Source organism: Nerophis ophidion, linkage group LG13 (genome assembly GCF_033978795.1).
Source record: "Nerophis ophidion isolate RoL-2023_Sa linkage group LG13, RoL_Noph_v1.0, whole genome shotgun sequence".
Lineage (NCBI taxonomy): Eukaryota > Metazoa > Chordata > Actinopteri > Syngnathiformes > Syngnathidae > Nerophis > Nerophis ophidion.
The window spans coordinates 33,360,881-33,380,117 of record NC_084623.1 but is presented as its reverse complement, the minus strand read 5'-3'; the positions used below and the strand labels follow the sequence as shown (position 1 = coordinate 33,380,117).

General features: G+C 40.6%; 1 protein-coding gene across 2 annotated transcripts in view; it reads right to left on the bottom strand.

Moving 5' to 3' along the window:
* The window catches only part of smtnl (smoothelin, like), a 108,412-nt gene extending 102,750 nt beyond the window's left edge, over nt 1-5,662 (bottom strand). For both annotated transcript variants that reach the window (XM_061918813.1, XM_061918814.1), the window contains exons 1-2: nt 5,530-5,662; nt 4,730-5,409 (exon numbers count right to left, since the gene is read on the bottom strand). In XM_061918813.1, the coding sequence (XP_061774797.1) occupies nt 4,730-5,275 (546 nt within the window). In that variant the 5' untranslated portion in view covers nt 5,276-5,409; nt 5,530-5,662. The remainder of the gene's footprint in view (nt 1-4,729; nt 5,410-5,529) is intronic.
* Nucleotides 5,663-19,237: the final 13,575 nt, after the last annotated feature.

The following is a 19,237-nucleotide window of genomic DNA, read 5'->3' as shown; positions in this document are numbered from 1 at the left end:
GAGTTACAAAGATACTGAAATTCCACGACATAGTGAATTTGCAAACAGATAACATTATACACAAAGCAAACTAAAACCTACTACCCAAGAATATACAAAACTTATTCTCAAAAAAGAGGAGAAATATAATTTAAAATCAATTTAAAACATTTGTATGCTCGTCCAACACTTAAAACCTTCAGTATATCAGTATGTGGAATTAAATTATGGAATTAATTAAGCAAAGCAATCAAACAATGTACTAATATGATCCACTTCAAGAAACTCCTCAAAGTGTTTACAAAGTGCAAAGAAGAAGAACCATGATAAACATTCTGAATTTATTTCATTCATACATTCTTTCAGTGTCAAAATAATCTTATTTATCTCATCATATAAAATGTAACTTACTTCACCAATTATTATTTATTTATTTGTATTGTGATTACCTATGGAGTAAATTGTAAATAAATTGAGAACAGGAGGTGAACAAAAGTATTAGCAACATTTATGTAAAAGAAAACGGGTAGGATGAAATAAACTCTGCTTCTTCCTACTCCTTTTCGAACATGTTGAAAAGAGAAACTGAAAATTGTGATGTATCATGTTGTATGCTTGCATGTTCGAAATAAACTCATACTCAAACTCAAACATTAAAGGCCTACTGAAACCCACTACTACCGACCAAGCAGTCTGATGGTTTATTTATCAATGATGAAATATTAACATTGCAACACATGCCAATACGGCCGGTTTAGTTTACTAAATTAAAATTTAAAATTTCCCGCGGAGTTTCTTGTTGAAAACGTTGCGGAATGATGACGCATATGATGACGCGTGCGCATGACGTCTCGGGTTGGAGGGGACATATTAGCGCTGCACCACTTGCGGCTAAAGGTCGTCTCTTTTCATCACGCAATTACACAGTATTCTGGACATCTGTGTTGCTGAATCTTTTGCAATTTATTCAATTCAATGGGGAAGTCAAAGTAGAAAGATGGAGGAGGGAAGCTTTAGCCTTTAGCCACACAAACACACAGTGTTACCTTGTTTAAAATTCCCGGAGGTGAAGCTTTACTACGGATCAGAGCGGTCAAGCGAACATGGTTCCCGACCACTTGTCAACCGGCAGGTTTCGGTGAGAAAATTGTGGTAAAAAGTCGCCCTCTTACCGGAGATCTGCGGAGCTTGCGCCGTCCATGCAGCTGCCGTGACTTCCCTCAGACACTGGCGTCAACACACCCGTGGACACACCCCTCCGAATATCAGGTACTATTTAACTCACTAAAACACTAGCAACACAATAGAAAGATAAGTGATTTCCCAGAATTCTCCTAGTAAATGTGTCTAAAAACATCTGAATCGCTCCCAATGCAATTGCCTTTTTTATTTTTTAACTTTATTTTATTTATTTATTTTTTTTCTAGTCCTTCGCTATCAATATCCTCAGCCACAAATCTTTCATCTTCGCTCGAATTAATGTGGAAATTGTCGCTTTCTCGGTCCAAATAGCTTTTGCTGCTGGAGGCTCCTATTAGAAACAATGTGAGGATGTAAGGAGCCCTCACACCGGTGACGTCATCGTCTGCTACTTCCGGTAAAGGCAAGGCTTTTTTATTAGCGACCAAAAGTTGCAAACTTTATCATTGATGTTATTTACTAAATCCTTTCAGCAAAAATATGGCAATATCGCGAAATAAACAAGTATGACACAGAATGGACCTGCTATCCCCGTTTAAATAAGAAAATCTCATTTCAGTAGGCCTTTGAGAGAAGCTCTAGTTGGCATCTAGCCCTGATGCCTTCTAAACTTCTCCCTCCAAACTGGCCCCCGTGACCAGGACCCAAATAAGCAAAGTAAAATGAATGGATGGAATGATGTGAGAACATGACAGGAAAGAAATTGAGAATATTCAAACAATGGTTTGAAGATTTAAAAAAATTCTAAAAGCAAATAAAAGCAGGATTCTTGGATGAATTGGAAAATGAAAAAAAAAAAACTCACACCAACACGTGACCTTTCCTGTGAGTGACTGTGCAGAATGATAGACCAAGGAGCATGCCTGTCTCATGATACAGTTAATCTTAAAGCATCCTGGAGCTTGGCAGCCACAACACCATGTAGCTTAGGCTACACTCACAATCTGACCCTTGACCACAACAGCCCGTTCCCAACTTTGAAAATTACATTACAATTACAGCATTACCTCCTCCGTGTTGCAAATACATGTTGGACACAATGTGGTTAATCAGTACAAATATGACAACAATGTACACTTGTTTTCCCATGAGATGAGGAAAGAAATAGAAGCTGAACTAAAAATGTAATTCAAATGTCTGTCTTACATGCAAGCAATCTCTGAACACAACACATTTCAAATGAAATTATGTCTGAAAACACTACATTTACATTCATAAATAGAGTAATAATGGTGTTATAAGCTCTTTATAACTCATTAGTAAACATCTTGAAATGTCTTTTTTTTACAGTTCAACAATAAGCTTTCTGCAGTGGAGCCTGGTTTTATCAATGCCACTACAGCTGGCTGACTAATAAAAGTTATTGTCGACTATCCATCCGTCTCCTTCCGCTTATCCAAGGTCGGGTCGCGGGGGCAGCAGCCTAAGCAGGGAAGCCCATACTTCCTTCTCCCCACCCACTTCGTCAAGCTCTTCCCAGGGGATCCCGAGGCGTTCCCAGGCCAGACATAGTCATCCCAAAGTGTCCTAGGTCTTCCCCGTGGCCTCCCACCGGTCGGACGTGCCCTAAACACCTACCTAGGGGGGTGTTCGAGTGGCACCCTAACGAGATGCCCGAACAACCTCATCTGGCTCCACTCGATGTGGAGGAACAGCGGCTTTACTTTGAGCTCCTCCCGGATGGCAGAGCTTCTCACCCTATCTCTAAGGGAGAGCCTCGCCACCCGGCGGCGGAAACTCATTTCGGCCGTTTGTACCCGTGATCTTGTCCTTTCGGTCATAACCCAAAGCTCATGACCATAGGTTAGAGCAGGGGTAGGGAACCTATGGCTCGCAAGCCAGATGTGGCTCTTTTGATGACTGCATCTGGCTCTCGGATAAATCTGAGCTGAAATTGCTTAACACGGTAAGTAATGAATTATTCCACTTGTAATCACAGTGTTAAAAATAACGTTCAAAATATCAAAAATTCTCATGCATTTTTAATCCATCCGTTTTCTACCACACCTGTTCAAGAAGTTGCGTTAATGGTATGAAGTTATTTATTTATTATTGGTTAGTGTGGGGCCCGTCCTCCTGGGGGTTCTTCAGACCACCAAGCACCGACATGAGAGCCTGTTCCAGGGTTACAATATTGTTTTATTTTTCAATAAGCCTCTCAGTTGCTTTCCAGTAATTGTATGTTTCTCTTTCGTTCTCGCTCGCGCTCTGGCTCCAGCCCCAACCCCGTCCCTCCTCCTGGCTGCGCACCTGTTGCTGATTTCCTGGTACACCCCAGGTCGCTGTAGGCCCGCAGGCCACGCCCCCTCCACAGTTAGTTTCAGAATAACGATGTTATTACAAAGAATAAGAGACCTATAATACTCTAGAAGTGTTGACCTTACTTAAAAATGCACGCGTTTAGTTGTGTTCAGTGTTAAAAAATATAATATATGACTCTTACGGAAACAAATTTTAAAATATTTGGCTTTTTGACTCTCTCAGCCAAAAAGGTTCCCGACCCCTGGGTTAGAGGATGGGAACGTAGATCTGCCGGTAAATTGAGAGCTTTGCCTTCCGGCTCAGCTCCTTCTTCACAAATAGCCAATTGTCGACTACTGAAATTGAAACTGAAACTAGACTTAGCTTGCACATATAGAATGATTTTTTAACCTATGACAGTTACATCCATTTGTGCATATTTTTTATTCAGATTATGTCAGATGTGTCAGGATTAAAATGACAATAAAGCTATGCACAAAACCTTTCTTTCAGTTGCTATCAATACAGAGAAACATTAAAGACACATCCTGTTTATTTTGTGTTGTTTCTTGTATGTGATAGAATCCAGGTGAACACTGTCATGCTTTTATTTCGAAGCTTACTTAGCGTCGAACAGGAAGTCACTGTGTGCAAGCTCTGACGCAGTGTAACTGGTCTAATACCGATACAACTGATATATCACTTCAGCTACGATACTGCAATCGGATCCTTGAGTATTGGCTGGTACCGACATTAATCCAAAACGATATTAGCACACGCCATACATACTTGTATTATTTTGTTGTTTGGAATATTAGAAAAAGCTTGTATCTGAAATTTTAGATACAATATGGTATAATCCGATTTCGGACCCATATCTGTTATCAATATCAGAGCGTAAAACCCCTACCTATGTTTTTATTGTTATTTCTCCATGCTTAGTAATAATGAAGTGAATAATACCACAACACATGTTGATATACACAAAACAATTTTTCATAGGAAAGACTCTTTAAAATGTAATGAAATTGATTAGTTGATCTATTTTATCAAACGATACAGTTGCTTAAAAGTCTTAGCCACATAAGTAATAGCCTCCATCAGCACATGCACAGGTCAACCTGGACACCAACTTGCATAATGGATATAAACAGAAAAACTAAGAAGAATAACCCTGGTACAGTTAAAACGCGAGTGTGAGTGCACACACGTATCAACAGCAATCAAATATGAGTGAAATGTCTGCAAAGTGCACTCTTGCAACGCCATCAAATTCTGGAAGTATGTTTTGTAATGATGAAGTACTCACGTTGGTTTTGCTGGACAGAGCAAATGTGGCTCGACTGGAGAAGCGGGCAGTGGACGGGCTATTGGTAGAACCAGGACCCGACACCATGGTGGAAACTCTTGACCCAATTGGTGGACTGCCTGAGGAATATGTGTTGGTGGCAGGGGGGGACACAAGGCTGGTGTGACTCGGACCGATCACCTCCTTGATCTCCCGACGGCCGGTATGGATGTCATTGAGATGATTCTTGCTGCCGCTTGGTTCACACGTTGTCCCACCCAGGAGCTCCACTTGTTGTGTCAGAGCTTGCAGTTGAGTCCTGAGCTCACGGTTCTCTAGCTGTAGCTGAGCCATAGCTCGTCCAAGAGTCCCGCTAAGGTTGACCGCGTCCTCCAGGCGACGCTCCATACCTAGTTTAAAGGCGCTGACGTCCATGTGGATCGCTCTGATGGCATCTCTCAGGGTGTTCTCGTGACGGCATAGAGCTTCGCACACTGTCTCTCCGTCTGTGGTGGAGGAGTGAGGATGACACAGGTCTCCCATCTCAGCCAAAGTTGCTGCTTCCATTAGGTACTGGTCGCTTCGAAGTCTGGAGGTTGATATGTTGTCCCTCAGTAGGTTGGAAGGTGAGCAGGGTTGTCAAAGGTCAGATATACCTGATGTCTAATTCAGCTGCTTCTTTTCCAAAGACCTCTGCTCTTCTGCGAGAATGCATGAGAAACAAGAAGACAGACTCACATTAGTTTAGACTTGAGGAGCTTTCTAACGCTCATAAAACACAGTGATGATGTCATCGTGACTAACAGCTGCAGCCAACTTACCTCAGCCTTATTCTGTGTTGCACATTGCAGCTGTTTGACTGTGTGTGTGCGTGCGTGTGTCTGGGAGAGGGTGTGTGAGATTTGAGCCGCCTGCTCGGATTTGTTAAAACTTTTAGGCTGAGCGCTCCACGGTCTGTAGGAGGGAGCACAAGGGGAGGGGTCAAGGAGGAGGGCAGTGGTGAGCAAACGTGAAGTTTAAGAGAGGGAGCAGAAGGAAGCGGGTGGATTTGTTTTGCTCTCTGTATGCTGCAAGACGGCATGCAGTTTAAACATTATATATTTTCTACACTATAGATGCTTAAAGGCCTACTGAAACCCACTACTACCAACCACACAGTCTGATAGTTTATATATCAATGATGAAATATTAACATTGCAACACATGCCAATACGGCCGGTTTAGTTTACTAAATTAAAATTAAAAATTTCGCGCTGAGTTTTTTTTGTTGAAAACGTCACGGAATGGTGGCGCGTATGATGACGCTTGCGCGTGACATCTCGGGTTGGAGGGGACATATTAGCGCAGCACCACTTGCGGCTAAAGACGTCTCTTTTCATCGCGCAATTACACAGTATTCTGGACATCTGTGTTGCTGAATCTTTTGCAATTTGTTCAATTAATAATGTTGAAGTCAAAGTAGAAAGATGGAGGTGGGAAGCTTTAGCGTTTAGCCACACAAACAGACGGTGTTTCCTTGTTTAAAATTCCCGGAGGTGAAGCTTTACTATGGATCAGAGCGGTCAAGCGAACATGGATCACGACTACATGTCGATTGGCAGTTTTCGGTGAGAAAATTGTGGAAATAAGTCGCCTCTTACCGGAGATCAGCAGAGCTTCTGTCGTGCTGCAGCTGCTGTGACTAATTCCCACAGAGACTGGCGTCAACACACCCATGGACACACACCTCCGACTATCAGGTACTATTTAACGCACTAAAACACTAGCAACACAATAGAAAGATAAGGCATTTCCCAGAATTATCCTAGTAAATGTGTCTAAAAACATCTGAATCGCTCCCAATGCAATCGCCGTTTTTTTTTTTTTCTAGTCCGTCACTTTTAAATTTCCTCATCCACAAATCTTTCATCCTCGCTCAAATTAATGGGGAAATGGTCCCTTTCTCGGTCTGAATAGCTTTTGCTGCTGGAGGCTCACAATGTGAGGATGTGAGGAGCCCTACAACCAGTGACGTCACGCCACATCTTCCGCTAAAGGCAAGGCTTTTTTATTAGCGACCAAAAGTTGCAAACTTTATCGTCGTTGCTCTCTACTAGATCTTTTCAGCAAAAATATGCCAATATCGCGAAATGATCAGGTATGACACATAGAATGGACCTGCTATCCCCGTTTAAATAATAACATCTCATTTCAGTAGACCTTTAAATGAGTCCAATGTAGATCAATGTAAAACATGTCTGAAAAAAACCCATCTTATATTCTTTTATTGATTACAAATCAGATTAGTGTAATATTTTAATGATACACATGATTAATAATCTTTTTTTTTAACCGTATGGCAAACTGTGGGCTGAAGGTGGTCCCTGGGCTCCACTTTGGAAACCATTAATATGCATCACTTCTGTCTTAACTAGGGGTGTACGAAAAAAAACATTTCACTTCTGATACCGATGTTGGCGTCTTGAGTATTGGCCAATACCATACTATGAATATGATACAATATCAGCACTAATCATTAATAGTTTTATTATTTTGTAGTGTGGGATGTCAGAAAAGATCTGATCAAATTAAGTTACACAAACAGAGAAGAATGGTAAGTATGAAAAACACTTACCTAATTATTATTAATTATCACTAGACCTATGTAAGCGTCAATATATACCTTGATGTTGCAGATAAAAGACCATATATTTTTTTAACCGATTCCCGAACTCTAAATGGGTGAATTTTGGCGAATTAAACGCCTTTCTATTTATCGCTCTCATAGCGATGACGCCAGAACGTGACGTCACTTAGGTAATAAAGCCGCCATTTTCAAAAACACATTACAAACACCGCGTCTCAGCTCTGTTATTTTCCGTTTTTTCGACTATTTTCTGGAACCTTGGAGACATCATGCCTCGTCGGTGTGTTGTCGGAAGGTGTAACAACACTAACAGGGAGGGATTCAAGTTGCACCACCGAACCAAAGATGCGAAAGTCACAAGAAATTGGATGAAATTTATTCAAAATAAGAGGGTGTGGGGAAAGCAGACGAGATGGTCAGTCGTTTGTTCCCCACACTTTACCGACGAAAGCTATGCTACCACAGAGATGGCAAGATTGTGTGGATATCCTGCAACACTCAAAGCAGATGCATTTCCAACGATAAAGTCAAAGAAATCTGCCGCCAGACCCCCATTGAATGTGCCGGAGTGTCTGCACATTTTACCGGCGGTGCTAAGTCAGACATGGCACAGAGATGTATGGATAACCTGCAGATGCATTTCCAACGATAATGTCAACTAAATCACAAAGGTGAGTTTTGTTGATGATGTTGACTTATGTGCTAATCAGACATATTTGGTCGCGGCATGACTGCCAGCTAATCGATGCTAACATGCTATTTAGGCTAGCTGTATGTGCCTTTAAAACTATATTTACATCCAGCGTTTCCCTCCACCCACATTTAATGCCAAACAAAACTTACCAATCGACCGATTTAAGTTGATCTAGTGTCACAAGATGCAAAACTTCCGATTGTTGGTCTGCACATTTTACCAGCGATGCTAAGGCAGACATGGCCGAATAGCGTCAATAGCTATTCGCTCAATAGGTTCAGTTTCTTCTTCAATTTCGTTTTCGCTATCTGCCTCCATACTCGAGCCATCCGTTTCAATACATGCGTAATCTGTTGAATCGCTTAAACCACTGAAATCCGAGTCTGAATCCGAGCTAATATCGCTATATCTTGTTGTGCTATCCGTATTAGCATCACTGGATGACGTCACAGGAAAATGGATGATGGATTCACAGATAGCGAAAATTAAGCACTTTAAAGCTTTTTTTAGGGATATTCCGGGATGGGTAAAATTTTGAAAAAAAATTCCAAAAATAAAATAAGCCACTGGGAAATGATTTTTATTGGTTTTAACCCTTCTGAAATTGTGATAATGTTCCCCTTTAAACCCTCTTGTTTCAGACATATGCTGTCTTTAAATGTTTTTGGCGACGTAATTACTTACGTAACGATCATGACTCAGTCATTTGAATGATGCAGATACGTTTGTTACTGGATACTTTCTAATGCATTTCTGCCTTGGAGATTTTGTATTTGTCACTAATATGCAACTAAAACTATTTGATATGTGTTTTTATCGACAAATACAAATAATACCAAGTGATAAGTGTTTTTGACTCCAATATTGCATTAATATTAATAATAAAGAGGCTTTTGAAAAGGAAATAGCTTACATGACACTGCCATTTTCAGGAAGTCATGTCTTGAGAGTCACATGGCAACAACTTTATTCTTTTTTTATATCTATGTCAATTAGGAAGTTCAAGTCAAGCCCAGAGCACATTTGAAATGTTTAATGGGATTTGATTGAAAAATGTAAGTTATTTCCATGTATTTTACCTGACAGTCATTTGTTAGAATGAATACTGACATTAGTCAAGTTAGAAACGCTTTCAATGCAGCAGAATTTAATGTCATATCTTGAACTGCATGACACTGGATTTAAATTATTGTTTGCTGAATGTAAACCCAGGATGGTTCCCTTTTTTTCTGCCATATAAATGTTGTTCCAATGTTGGATACTTGGATACTTTAACAATGCCAAAGTGTCAAATGATTAGGTTCATTCATTTGGGCGTAAGTTTAAACGCAATTTAGGATGCCTCTAAATGCTGTGTTTTGCTGTTTTTTTTTAACAGTGTTCACCTTCAAGATATATATTTAAAATTGTGTACATTTTTAAAAGATACATCTTGATACTTTTGGAGAGGGTGGGGCATGGTTTCATTTGCGATAAGAGAATGCTTCCACAAAGAGTTTGCCTGACTCAAAAAGCGGGTTATAAAAATTACTGAGGAACAAAATCTACGCAAAATCTCCACCAAAGCATATCCGGTACATATTATGTAGACCAGAAGTAAGTGTTCTAAATGTAGATTAGAATCATCATAGATCATCTTTAAAGATACCCCAAACTTGTTTTTCATTGTCTTGTTTTTCCCATTATTGTGATGTTGGATGTCAGGATGAGACAGATAGACAAGTGACCCTCCCCCTTGTAACTGGACCCAAACAAAGCAAACATTCCATACACCAGATAGTGTGTGTTTGTGTGTGTGTGTGTGTGTGTGTGTGTGTGTGTGTGTGTGTGTGTGTGCGTGCGTGTGTGTGTGTATGTGTGCATGCACACGTGTGGCTTCTTCTTTCATGTGGGTAAATCAGAGTGTTTAAAGGGGAACATTATCACAATTTCAGAAGGGTTACAACCAATAAAAATCAGTTCCCAGTGGCTTATTTTATTTTTCAAAGTTTTTTTCAAAATTTTACCCGTCCCGGAATATCCCTAAAAAAGCTTTAAAGTGCTTGATTTTCGCTATTTGCGAAGCCACTGTCCATTTTCCTGTGACGTCACATAGCGATGCCAATACGAACAGATGGTGGATAGCACAGCAAGCGACATTAGCTCGGATTCAGACTCGGATTTCAGCGGTTTAGGCAATTCAACAGATTACGCATGTATTGAAACGGATGGTTGGAGTATAGAGGCAGATAGCGAAAACGAAATTGAAGAAGAAACTGAAGTTATTGAGCGAATAGCTATTGACGCTATTTGGCCATGCATGTCTGCCTTAGCATCGCCGGTAAAATGTGCAGACTAAACGATCAGGACTTTCGCATTGACACTGGAGCAACTTAAATATGTCGATTGGTAAGTGTTTGTTTCGCATTAAATGTGGGTGGAAGGAAACGTTGGATGTAAATATAATTTCAAATGTACATACAGCTAGCCTAAATAGCATGTTAGCATCGATTAGCTGGTACTCATGCTGTGACCAAATATGTCTGATTAGCACATAAGTCAACAACATCAACAAAACTCACCTTTGTGATCTCGTTGACTTTATCGTTGGGAATGCATCTGCTTTGAGTGTCGCAGGATATCCAGACATTCTTGCCATCTCTGTCGTAGCATTGCCGGTAAAAACCAAATAAGGGACTTTCACATCTCTTGACACTGGAGCAACTTAAATCCGTCGATTGGTAAGTGTTTGTTTGGCATTAAATGTGGATGGAGAGAAAGGCTGGATGTAAATATAGCTACAAATGAGGCATAATGCTGCAATATGTACATACAGCTAGCCTAACTAGCATGCTAGCATCGATTAGCATGCCGTGCTAATTGATGCACATTCTACGTAAATCAACTTGAATCCATCCCTGATCGTGTTGTTACACCCTCCGACAACACACCGACTTTGCATGATGTTTCCAAGGTACTGGAAAACAGTCGAAAAAATGGAAAATAACAGCTGATTTGACTTACTGGCTGTAATGTGGTGGAGAAAATGGCGTTGACTACGTAGCTGACGTCACGTTCTGACATCATCGCTCAGAGAGCGATAAATTGAATGGTGTTTAATTCGCCAAAATTCACCCATTTAGAGTTTGGAAATCGGTAAAAAAAAACATATGGTCTTTTTTCTGCAACATCAAGGTATATATTGACGCTTACGTAGGTCTGGTGATAATGTTACCCTTTAAATCGGAAACAAACACATTTATACATATACTGTATGTTATATTCCAACCACACATGCAAGAACATATGTGAAATATCTATGAATTTTTGTTTTGTTTGGTATTTATTTATATTGTTTATGAACCTACGGAATAAGTTATTGGGTACAAAGGGATTTTGGGGGGCTTTTTGGGTTGTTGATATTGTTTTGCTCAAACAATTGTGCAAGTAATAAAAGCCAATAATTGTTTTTTTGTTTTTTTTACATTGACCCACGTTGTTCAGAAATAAGTTGGTTGTATTTTTTGGGGTTTGCCAAATACATTTGTCCTGTGTGTTATTCAGATTCTAATCAAAGGCAAAACACGAAAAATCATTCAGTGATCCTGTGTAAATTCAAGTAAAAAAGTATCATTTTCAGTATCAGTATCAGTGTGTCTGAGCAAGGAGATGAGGAGGGGGTCTGAACAAGCTGATGTGCTGCAATATCACCCTCACCCACAACTTCTCAAGCCAGAAGAGTTCAAAGGTCACATAGCGTTTGCTTCATCTTGTCAATAAAGCGGCATGTGTCCGAAGTCTTGCCTGGGGGTCGTGTTGTTTTCTTGGCCTGCAGCATTTATAAAACATTACAATAAACACAGCCTGCACTTGAACATTGCAGAAAATTACTGCTGGACTCTGGAAAGAGGTTCCGCAGCCTTCGTAGCAGAACCTCCAGCGTCTTCCCTCAGGCCATAAGAATCTTGATCGCATCATAATAATCCCCTCGATTCCCCCCAAAAACGGATTAACTCGTTGGAATATAAAAACAATATAACATACATCCATAAACGTGGATGCATATGCAGAAATGTAATATATTTATTTGTACAACAATCTATTTATTTATATCTGCGCCTTTTATCGCTCTTTTATCCTGCACTACAACGAGCTAATGCAACAAATTGTCGTTGTTATCTGTACTCTAAGGTTCAAATTTGAATGATAGTAAAAGGAAGTCTAAGTCTAATTATTAGGCCAATCTTAAAAAAAAACAAAAACAAAAAAACATTTAATAATTACGATAAGAAGGTGTTCATTATGTAGTACCGGTACTACTTTAAGTATTGGCCTCGATTTGGGTGTTAAAAATACTTTAAATAAAATGTATAAACTTAATAAAATGTGTCTGTCCTCTAGAGGTGAAAATCCATTCCCCCAACAATATCCGTTATTGACACTATTTTTTTTTTTGCACTAAATCTGCCATATGGGCAGCACAGTGGACCAGGGGTTGCTGCGTGTGCCTCACAATACGAAGGTCCTGGATTCAATCCGTGGGCTGTGGAATTTGTATGTTCTCCCTGTGAGTCTGTGGTTCTCTGTGGGTACTCCGGCTTCCTCCCACTTCCAAAGACATCCATCTGAGGATACGTTGATTGGCAACACTAAATTGGCCCCAGTGTGTGAATGTGAGTGTAAATGTTGTCTGTCTATCTGTGTTGGTCCTGCGATGAGGTGGCGACCTGTCCAGGGTGTACGCCGCATTCCGCCCGAGTGCATCTGGGGTAGGCTCCAACACCTCCCGCGACCATGAGAAGGACAACCGGTAGAAAAGAGTTACATAGATGGATAAATCAGCCATATACGATGAATTGTTGGACGTTCATATGAGGTAATGTTACTGTTGTGTAAATTAAATGGGGTCATGTGTTTTACGATCTACATCACAGGCAATAATAGGGTCTGTGTTTTTCCTCTTGAACCACCATGCAAGAAGGTTGAAGCAGTGCATATTTTTCCATAAATTGTTTACATTCAAAATAAGCGAGAATAGTTTTCCTGGATGTGGTCATTTTGATTTCAAACCTTATAACTGGAACGCTCATAACTCAGGTCAGCTGTGACATCATTCCCAGCTTTGACTTCCAACGTTATGCTGCCAATTCAGATACCAATCATCCATGAGTGAGATCGGCCAATACCAATATGGTAAAAGGGTTGTACTTGTATAGCGCTTTTCTACCTTTTAGGTACTCAAAGCTCTTTGACAATATTTCCACATTCACCCATTCACACACACATACACACACTGATGGCGGGAGCTGCCAAGCAAGGGCATTCCCATATACAAATTACATGTATTACCTGTACATTTTAATTTTAAATGTACCAGTATTTGTGGTCAGTTCTATCGACAGCACAATATTTAAACTAGTTCCTTGTTGTCTTTTACTACATAGCATTGCAAAAACAAAGTCAACAGTACACAATAATTAAACATTATCAAAATCTAATATTTATTACGCATTGGACTTCTTTTTGCCCCCAAAGTCCTCTTCTGGAAAACAAATTATTTTCTGAATTTGTACACAATGACAAAAACAAAACAGCAATTATTTTAAGAATAAAATATCGCCATATTCCCTCTTGTATTGATCATATAGTGATATTACTCTTGGCGTCCACCACCAATTTTTTGATTGAACCACCCTCTTACTTCTCGTGAACTGACCGTGACAATGCTGACACACCAATAAGAAACAGTTATGTTATCCTCTCTCGAGACTCTTCTTAACCTAACCTACTAGTTAATTTCATGTTAATAACAGCTTATTGGCTGCTCTAACATGGTTCCATCTACACTTCTTAGTTTACTGAACACTCATTTATTGGTGTTTTTTTTAGGTTAGCTTAGCCATTAGCATGCCTGATTTGGTCTTGATGTGTAACATGTTTAGTCTCAACCTCCGTTAATAATGTTCTCAAAGATTCTATAAAATGTAGTGAATTTGCTGTAATAGAGGGCGGTGTTGTGAATTCACAGTAGGAATGTGTCTCGACAATGTGTATGGAGATACACAATTAGCTGCTAGCTAGCTACTTTGTACCTCTAATTACGAGCTTATTGTGTTCCACGACAAAACTCTTAATTTGGAATACTGGTAGTTTAATGATGCACCGCCCATTTGAAATGAGTTGAAATGTATTTAATCCATGCTTGCCCTTCTAAAAACAGTACAATGTAACATGCCTTTTAAAAATATGAAAAACTAACTTTTAAACTAGAAATGTTTAAAAACCAATCTATAAGTCATACAACTCCAGTGCAGTATTTTATAAAGTAATGTAATACAGTAATAATGTACAGCATTTACCTCTTCCAGAAGCCAGAAAAAGACTAATTATTTTGATTTGATTGGCGGCTTCACGTCTCATATTAGATCCAACATGGATGATGAGCATACTTGGCAACCCTCCCGGATTTTCCGGGAGACTACTAAAATTCAGCGCCTCTCCCGAAAACTTCCCGGGAGCAATTTTCTCCCGAGTATCTCCCGAAATTCAGCGAAGCTGGAGGACACGCCCCCTGCAGCTCCATGCGGACCTGAGTGGGGACAGCCTGTTTTCACATCCGCTTTCCACCTATATAAACAGCTTGCCTGCCCAATCACGTTACAGCATCTACGGATTAAAAAAAAAAAAACTGCACACACAAGGAGACGAAGCAGAAGAACGAGGAAGTTACAGCCATGGAGACGCCGTCTGTAACAGAGTGATTCTATGTTGTCTGTCGCCATCTCCTGGTGAATGTTGACTATAGCGTTATGGGGTTTATTTTTGATTGGCCAACAATTTATGTGGTGTTGCGCACCTGACGGCAAGTGACTCTCGCCAGTACGCAAATGGCAGAACAAAGGTTACTCGAATAGTGAAAAGTATGTGTTGTTGTTGTTTTTTTTTTTATTAACCAGCAAGCACAGTACAGTTAGTAGAACGACTGTGTTTTTATTACTGTGTATTTGATAGGTGCCGTCTGAAATTCAATATTTATTTTATTTATAAAATAAATAGTATTTATTGATATATATTTATTTATAAAATAAATATATATAGCTAGAATTCACTGAAAGTCAAGTATTTCATACATATATATATATATATATATATATATATATATATATATATATATATGAAAATACTCGATTTGGTGAATTGTAGATGTAAATATACTCCTCCCCTCTTAACCACGGCCCGGCCCAACCACGCCCCCAACCACGCCTCCGCTCCACCCCCAATCACGCCCCCCACCCCCCGCCCCCCATCTCCCGTAATCGGAGGTCTCAAGGTTGGCAAGTATGATGATGAGAAATGAGCAGGACCTCCTGCTAAAGGTTTGGATTGAATGGAATGGTTGGAAAACAAAGTTATGTCGATCTCTAGCAATATTGCTAATACGAAAGGCAGATCTTACTGGGTTCACTGGAATTAGCTACACCAACTAGCGGCCCAGATGCTCATAATTAAAATTTTGCTCGCAATTCAAAGCATAACAAAAAGCGGAGAGACACCTCGTATCTTTATACCCTTGTAAAATGAGGCACCGCTACACATTCAATGATTAGTAACGTTAACAATCCAAATCGCCATCATTAGCTAACAACACATGAAGCTAATCCGCGTGCTACATACGTGTGCAGTTTATGTAATTACGTACTAAAAGCTGTAAGAGAGTGGGATTATATATAATGCTTAAAACATATTGAAAAATGTGCGTCCCGTAGACCGCCCTGTAAAGGGCTTGTTTGCAACCTTTGCACGGATGCCTCAAAGGCGCTAACTTTCAATTGTGTTTGTGTGTAATATTCTGGCGTCTTACGGCTTTCAGCATGTAATGACGTATCTTCGCTTATACATAACACGTGCACACGCATTGGCTTTGTGTGATGTGAGCTAATGATAAAAATTTAGATTTCATCATAACAACAACATAACTGCAAATAGTTGCTTCTCCAGGACTCATGCTTGCCAACCCTCCCGGATTTTCCGGGAGACTCCCGAAAATCAGCGCCTCTCCCAAAAATCTCCCGAAATTCAGGCGGAGCTGGCGGCCACGCCCCCTCCAGCTCTATGAGGACCTGAGTGACGTGTCTGTGAGCGTGTCTGCCCAATTACGTTATAACTTTAGAATGATCGAGTGCGAGTTCTTGGTTTCTTATGTGGGTTTATTGTTAGGCAGTTTCATTAAGTCCTCCCAGCGCAGTAACAACACAAAACAACAGCAGTCCGGTTTACGTCTACCACTCTACCGTAAGGCAGTTCGTCTGCCGTAAACAGCATCTGACACTTTTAAACAGGACAATACTGCCATCTACTGTACATGCACCGCACAACACCTCCAGGCAACTTCAACCCTTAATCCTCCTCCATTCACATCCCATCTCCCCGGATTGTAAATAACCTAATGTAAATAATCTAATGTATTTCTAATGTATATACTTGTTCTTATGCTATCTGAACTCACTATTTTCTCTGCTCGCTGTACATATCCTACTAAGTCAGACCTACATTGTTTCAATGTCCATTTCTCTTTTGATGCAATTGTTGATGACTAAAGTACTGATATCAACCAAAGCTCCTCATCCCACCCCCCGGATCGTAAATAATTCAATGTATATACTATGATGATTAACCTGTGTGATGACTGTATTATGCTGATAGTATATATTTGTACCATTAATTGATTAAGGTGGACCCTGACTTAAACAAGTTGAAAAACTTATTGCGGTGTTACCATTTAGTGGTCAATTGTACGGAATATGTACTGTACTGTGCAATCTACTAATAAAAGTTTCAATCAATCAATCAATCATGCATATGTGACAGTAACGTCTACTTTAGAAAGTGCAGCGCACAACTGCGCACACAACAGCTGTAAATAAACTCCTCCCCTCTTAACCACGCCCCCCCAAGCAGGGAGGTAATGGGTCCCACGAACACCAAGCAAATTTCTCAGGCCGACAAGCAATTTTAAAACAATAGCGCTAGTGATTGTGAAAACTATAGCCACTTTTTAAAAAATGCATGTTCTGTTAAACCAGTAGTAGTAACACAAGCATTGCCGCCGGCTAACTTGTGTTACTATTACTGGTTTGAGAAAGAGAAATCGAGACGGAGCTATCGATCTGTCAATACTTTCCATGTCCGCTAAAACTGGCGACTTCCAATGTCCTCCGGCGACTTTATTTTGTTAACAACTACAGAGCAACACCACAGATACAGTGACAAATCCAGCAAATTTCCCGATGTTATTGGAGATTTTTATTTGTGTTTTAGAGACTTTTCTAGTGTTTTGTCTTGGAGGTGAATGAGCAGTGCTGCCATGAGCTCCTCCCCCTGTTTCAAAGCACTCACATGCGCAAAACTGCGGCACTACGATACCCACCCTGGCTTATTAGGCGACGACATGTAATAATAATATTCTTCACGTCTATCACACTTTAATAAATCGATTAATTTGATTTGCAGACTGCCCAAAGCCACAGTCTTTTGCTGAGTGTGTGTGTGTCCCACTGTGACAAAAGTTTAAAAAAGTTAGCTCATCATGCAACAGTCTAAACTGTACACCTAACAATACAGGAAGGAACGGGAAAAAATCCCTGAGTTCAAAGGCTGGTTAAAACAATGTATTGGTGATCACCCAAGGACATTCTGCTTATATTGTAAGGCTGATTTTTCTGCCAAGATGTCTGAAATAAAAAAAAAAAACATCAGTATCAGAAAAGTTTTATTGCCATTGTTTGAGAACAGGTTCACAAACTAGGAATTTTACCTGGTGCAATCGTGCAACATAAAACACATATAACACGGAATAGAATAACATGAGCTGTAACTGAGCTCTCAGATCCTGTTATTGTTCACGTGTCTCATGGCCGAGGGGAAAAAACTGTTTAGATGGCGGGAGTGTGGGGTCTGGATGGACCGTAGTCTCCTGCCTGAGGGAAGAGGGGAGAATATTTTGTGTCCAGGGTGAGAAGAGTCAGCTGTGATCCGACCCACATGTCTCCTGGTCCTGGAGGAGAACAGGTCCTGGAGGGGTAGGAGTTAGCAGCCAATCACCTTCTCAGCAGCACGTACCATGCGCTGCAATCGATGCTTGTCCCGGACTGTGGCGCCGGGGAATCACACGTTGATGGAGGAGGTGAGGATGGACTCGATGATGGCTGAGTAGAATTGCACCAGCATCTCAGTCGGCACTTTCAGTTTTTTCAGTTGCCGCAGGAAGTACATCCTCTGCTGGACCTTCTTGATGAGGGAGCTGATGGTCGCCTCCCACTTGAGGTCCTGGGTGATGGTGGTGCCCAGGAAACGGATGGAGTCCACAATGGAGACGGGGGTTGGGAGAGTCAATCAGGGTGAGGGGGGATGGTGGGGCTGTGACTTTCCTGAAGTCCATGATCATCTCCACTGTTTTCTGGGCGTTCATCTCCAGGTTGTTGAGGCTGCACCAGGAAGCCAACCGGTCCACCTCTCTCCTGTAGTCGGACTCGTCGCCATCCGAGATGAGCCCGATGAGGGTAGTGTCGTCAGCAAACTTCAGCAGTTTCACGGACTGGTGACTGGACGGGCAGCAGTTTGTGTCCAGGGAGAAGAGCCAGGGGGAAAGTACACAGCTCTGAGGAGTACCAGTGTTCGTTGTTCGACTGTCTGAGACAATATTCCCCAGCCGCACGTGGGGAATACCCAAAAACATATTCAAAATGCAAAGTCTTATGGTCCCACTCAAAGCAAATTGACACAAAATCTGCCATTAATTATTGGACACAATTACAAAAAAAGCTAAGGCAACAATGGCTCAAGCTATTGCTGAACACTGTTCATTGCTCGACCACATTGGGGGAAGCATGTAAATTAACTTTATCTCACTCTACTACAGCCGCTAAATTTAAGATGCACAGGACCAAGTTTACTACAATGATAAATAAAATCTTAGCACCATACTTTCTTAAAAAGTTGACAAGAGATTTGGGTGAGCAGAGTTTCAACCTTCTCTTCGATGAATCCACTGGTGTAAGTGTGTCTAAGTACCTTGGGGTTGTAGTATGGTATTTTAGTGAGACCAAAAGCATAACAGTTGCAACATTTTACTGCTTGTTAAGTTGGAGGGAGGAGATGCAATATTTATAGCCCAAACTATTGTGGCTCGAGAAGTGTGGTCTTTTGAAGGAGAAACTTCTGGGAATAGGCA